This window comes from Populus alba, chromosome 13, assembly GCF_005239225.2.
Source record: "Populus alba chromosome 13, ASM523922v2, whole genome shotgun sequence".
Lineage (NCBI taxonomy): Eukaryota > Viridiplantae > Streptophyta > Magnoliopsida > Malpighiales > Salicaceae > Populus > Populus alba.
This window is the reverse complement of record NC_133296.1, coordinates 4,416,441-4,422,249: the sequence shown is the minus strand read 5'-3', so window position 1 is coordinate 4,422,249 and position 5,809 is coordinate 4,416,441. Positions and strand designations below refer to the sequence as shown.

The 5,809-nt window shown below is 35.7% G+C and overlaps 1 protein-coding gene across 1 annotated transcript; it reads left to right on the top strand.

Moving 5' to 3' along the window:
• Positions 1–3,220: 3,220 nt before the first annotated feature.
• Positions 3,221–4,216, top strand: LOC118036451 (putative germin-like protein 2-1). Its single transcript, XM_035042148.2, has 2 exons — positions 3,221–3,392; positions 3,524–4,216. The coding sequence occupies exons 1-2, from the start codon at positions 3,269–3,271 to the stop codon at positions 4,075–4,077; spliced, it is 678 nt and encodes a 225-aa protein (XP_034898039.1). The 5' UTR covers positions 3,221–3,268; the 3' UTR covers positions 4,078–4,216.
• The last annotated feature ends 1,593 nt before the right edge of the window (positions 4,217–5,809 follow it).

Here is a 5,809-nt window from a genome sequence, read left to right as displayed (position 1 = left end):
AGCTTTGAAACACTTGGCCGTATGCACAAAAACATTTTTTTCTCTTTTTTCAATTTTTTTTTTTGTATTTTTTGAAGTTTTGATGAAAATCGGGTATTTAATACCAGATTTGTATTTTTATGATGTAAAATACAGATTGATATTAAGCAAAATTGATAAAAAATACACGGGAAAATTGTAAAATTCCCAGAAATACTTTGAATTCTCCTTTTGTTTATGGGTCGATTAGGCCCAAATACATGGGCTGGGCTAAACCCGGCTCAACTATATGGGTTGGGCATGGCCCAGTCCACATTAGCTGGTTACTATGCTCGCTTCTCCCCGCCTGCAAACGTGCACTATGCACGTCTTACATGGTGAAGGAAGAAGTAAAGGAAAAATAAAAAAAGGGGTGGAGGGCTTACCTGGAGTGGCGGCGCTTCCACCTGGAGCGGTGGCCGGCGTTGCTGCTGGGGATCTGAGGGTGGCAAAGGCGATGATTTCTTCTTTCTCTTCTCTTTTATTTCTTTCTCTCTTCTGCTCTTCTTCTTTATTCTTCTGTGTTCTCCCTTCCCTCTCCTTTTCTGTTCTCTCTCTCTCTCTCTCTTTTTCCTTCCCCTTCCCCTATTTTTATAGGCAAAAACAGGGGAAGGAGATGTGGCTGGGGCAGCCACTATGCTGCCACCCTTCTTTCGTCCCTTTAACACGTGGAAAGTAGGTTATATCGATGTCTTTTTTGAAGTCATCGGGGGGAGGGAAATCAGTGTGAAACAGAGAAAAGAAAATCTTCTTATCCCCTGTTCTCTACGCGTCCAGGGGAAGAAGATGATGGTGCCATTTAAAACGACACTGTTTTGGGTTTTTTTTTTAACAGTGCATGAAACGACGCTATTTTTCCCAAAACGCGTCGTTTCATTTAAATGAAAAGGCAGCAAAATGTGACAGAGTTCATATTGGTCCTCAATTTGTGATTTGTTCAATCGCGTCCTCAATTGCAATTTTAATTGTAAAAATCAATTCAATTACATCCCTACCAAATTCAAACAGCGGCCCTGAAGTTAGCCGCCTTTTTCATTTTGGTCCTTGATCTTGAATTAGTGCAATTTGATCCTCAATTGAGCAATAAACGTCTAATTTCTTCAATTGGGCCCCTAGTCCGGTTTTAATTCCAGCCCCTCTATTTATGTACCTTTTCTAGTTTGGTCCTTAGTTTCGGATTTCTTCAATTAAGTCCCTAATTGGCCATCAAACTTCAATATTTATGCAATTAAGCCCCCGATTTGACCAAATTAACTCTCGAAAATTATAATTTGACCCCAGAACTTTAATTTCTTCCAATTAAAGCCCAAATTAACTCCAAAATCAATTTTTCTTGCAATTAAAACCTTCATAAATTCAATTAAACCTTCAATAACATTTAATTCAGTTCATAAACTTCTGATTTTGGAATTTTCTTTCTCAAATTGAATTTTCTTTGTCAACAGGGCTGTCATTAGTCAATGATATACCATTTAATTTTTAGTTTTTTGAACATTCTCAATCCATTTTTGAGCATTTTTAGAGCGCTCTGGCATCCTCATCTCACTGTTATATTTTTTGATAATATGTATATAGATATATATTTTTTATGATTTTTTTATGTTTTATTATTTTTTTGTGCGGGGACCAAAAATGGGTTACAACATTATTTTTGAATCTAACTCTGCTAATGTTATTAGTTGGATGAATAATCCTAATAACAGACCTTGGCTGCACCATAATTTCATTTCGAGCTATCTAAATCATTTAAGTTAAGAGCACCAGGGCACTCATTGTAAGAGAAATGTGAACTAAACCTAGTGTAAATAGAAACAATGTTCGGTTTTATTCGGGTCTTGTATTGGTTGATTAAAGTTTGAATCTTTATGTGGGTATTGAGGGTTAAGTGTGTTGGGGCAGTGGAGATAGTCCAAGAGGGAAATTGGGTTGTGAAAGAGAGGAACCAGGCAGAGGGATTCTTGTGGCACAAGGTGGATTGAAAGGGCAAGGAATAAAGCTAGCATATTCAGTGATGAAAGTAAGAGCTGGGGCAGCCGATTTGATGGGCTTTCAGAGAAGAAACAAAAAGAGTAGATAAGAGAACGCATGACTGAGTAAATTCATTGAATTATTCAAAATATTCAAAAAAAAATCAAGTTAAAATTAATGTTTAATTTTTTAAAATAATTTTAGCTACAAAATTGAAAACATCAATTTGGTTTTATAAACCACAACCAAACCGAATTAAACTAAACAGATTGGAAAAAACACATTATAAATTAAAAAGCTAATTAAAAATTAAGGATCTATTGAATCAATGTTTATCAAGATAGTATAACCGAATCAAACAGATAAAATATACTCTTACTATTTTTATTCTAGACTAGAAATATTTTAATATAAAATCAATTTAAGTATAGTTGTATGAAGGATATGGTCAAAGCTCTTGAAATTCAGTTGAATATTTAATTTTAATATCCTCAAATATGAGTTTTATAGGTAGAGACTAAATCCCTCATCAATGGATCATAAAAAATTACTTTTTATGATAACTTTTAAAATTTAAATCTTGATTAATACTACATAGATCGCTTGCATCTACCAACTAGACCAAATCCCTAAGAGAAGAATATGAATTTCAATAACACGTGTGAATTTATTTATTTATTCTTTTATTAGGCTGAAGAGTCCATGTATTTAGCAACAAAATTCCAGATATTTTTTTTATAGCGCCATAGAGGTTTAAAATCATCTTTCATCCCTATCCATTTATAGTTTCTAATTGGATAATAGTATTTCGATTTATTAATCGGAGAATATTATGTCTATATACTATTTGCTTTAACTGAACCGTATACCTGGTTTGATTTGTATCCTTCGTATAGAATTACTATGGCTTGACCTTTTCAATTACTCGTTAATTTGATGTACAGTAAAAAACTCTTGTAACGATTAGGCTGCCGTGGGAACGTGGTAAAATGACCAGTTCCATTCCAAAAGCACAAACTGTGTTGTTGTAAGCATAGAAATATATAATAGTGTGTAGTTGCCGCAGAATGGTTCTTCGTGAGGGATAAAAAATAAGAAAAAGGGAAAAAAATATAATCATTGCAGACTTGGCCAATCTTCAATGGCTTCCCTTTTGGAGAAAGCAAAGCAGAGACTATTTCAATGATCACCATCTATAAATAATCTTGTTTCCCATGCAATATTTCTCACCCCACAACTCTAATACACTTTGAAGAAATAAGCTAGAGATAGTCTGATTACGATGAAAGGAGTCCATTTTCTTGCAACTTTTGTCTTTCTGGCTTTCGCTGCCTCACTTGCCTTTGCCTCCGACCCTAGTCCTCTACAGGACTTTTGTGTAGCCATCAATGATACCAAGGATGGTGGTATGCTATGTTCCTATCTGAAGTTCATGTTTTTTTCTTAACAAGCTTTTCTGATGAATTATCTGCATGCGACATTGCTTTCTTTTGATTTGTACGAAGAACTTGATGCTAACATAAACTCTTTCATGCAGTGTTCGTGAATGGGAAATTCTGCAAGGACCCAAAGCTTGCCACAGCGAATGATTTCTTCTTTCCTGGGCTCAACATTGCCAGAAACACCTCCAATCCAGTTGGCTCGGTGGTCACTCCTGCTAATGTTGCTCAAATTCCAGGGCTCAATACTCTTGGAATATCGCTGGTTCGCATTGATTTTGCACCATACGGTGGCCTAAACCCGCCACACACTCACCCTCGTGCCACGGAGATCCTAACTGTCCTGGAGGGAACTCTCTATGTTGGCTTTGTCACATCGAACCCTGATAATCGTCTCATCACCAAAGTCCTAAACCCAGGAGATGTTTTCGTGTTCCCAGTTGGACTCATTCACTTCCAATTCAATGTGGGGAAAACCAAAGCTTCGGCCATTGGTGCCTTGAGCAGCCAAAACCCTGGTGTAATCACAATCGCAAATGCAGTCTTCGGATCCACTCCACCTATTAGATCTGATGTTCTCGCCAAGGCCTTCCAAGTGGACAAGAATATAGTGGACCATCTTCAGAAGCAGTTCTGGTACGACAACAACTAGAAGAAAATCCTACTGGTAATATAAGCTGACTGGAGGCAATGTTGCAGCATACCATATTGATTGTGTTTGTTATCTTTTCCATTTGTTGTCACTTAATAAAGAGATGGATTGCCTGTTTTAAGCTCCATATTTAGCACTACTATTTGTTAATTCAAAGCTTCTATTTTCTTCCTTTCTATCTTTTTTCGGTTAGGACGCACAAAATTTACTGTTAATTCGAAAATGGATTCAAATTTATAGGTGCAATCCAAGTCTACGCGACAAAGTATTTTCAGTGATATTATTGGGCACGGCAACCTGTGTTTCTTTTAAGACACAAGGATGTAAGACACAAGGATGAAAGCTAGAAAAGAATAGTATGTAAGATGTGATGTACATGATTAAGACATTGAGCTCTTAAATATTTTAACAAATATTAATATTAAAATTTTATTGGTCAATTGTTTTATTTAATGATTGCACACCTAATTGATATATGATATAATATAAAGTGTTTATTAAAGAAACTAGTTCTCTCTTTGTTTTTGTTTATAACTAGAATTGCTTACATGTTGTATCTAAACATTAAGTTTAGGAACTCATGTTTTTCCATTAAAAAATTATTGTTTCTCCACTTTTTATGTTATTTCTTAAATGATTTCTAAACAACAAGTCCAAGTAATTGAAAACACATGCGTGTTAATCTTATCCACAATGACAATATCAAAACATTTAATGATGTTGCTCGTCATGTCAAGTTTAAAGAAGATCAACTTCACGCTGAGAAGCCTATAAACAAGGCTTTCATATCTGGGACTAAGATGCATGGAGCATATGACTCTAAATATAAAAAAGGTAAGAGTAAGGGTTCTAAATATGACAAGTGAGGAATATAAGCTAGTAGTAGTGGACATGTGCGTAAGCATGAAAAACGAAGTGGTAAGAAAGCCAAGAATATGAATTGTTTTAATTGTGGTAAACCTCTTCACTTTGCTCATGATTGCACTAAGTGAAAGGTAATGTTTAACCACAGTCATCCCTTTAACTTATACTTTACCAGTTGTTCAAAATTAAAAGTTTGAAACCAACTAGGGGTATAATTGAGATAAATCATAAATCAAAGGACTAAAATAAAATTTGCCAAGATAGCATCATTTCGAGTGAATTGTTCATCTCTTCTTTAGGCTTTTTATCGAAAAAGTTGCTCAGGGTACCATGCTTCATCTCTCTATCAAATTAGACAAAACTTATATGAAAATGATCATCTGACTGCACTCTAATGTAGTTTTTTCTGGCTGATTAACACCATAACGGTTGTCGCACCAGCCCAAAATGGCCAACCCGACTGCCTTTTTTCTGCAATAAGTTCAACAACCCATGATAGCTAATTTGAGCCAATGGTTGGGATGTTTCCGGATCGAATCAAGGACCAAAATTTGGCACTAGTATGGACAAAATATCTCTCTTCCAACCTTTATAAATAGGAATGGGTGCCAAATGTGAAAAAAAACCAGCCTCCTCCTAGTTTTTCTGCCATTTTTCTTTCCCTCTCTCTCCATCGTTTCAGGCATCAACCATCATCACTACCGACTCCTCCATCATCGCCACCACACTTCCTCCCAGACTGCTTCCACTACAAGTTTTCATAGTTTTCTTGACAGGCTGAATTTGTCGGTGTGAGATTCAGACTTCGTTGGTAATTTTTTTACTGACTAAATTACCAACAAAAAGTGTTATCGGGATATCTTTTGTC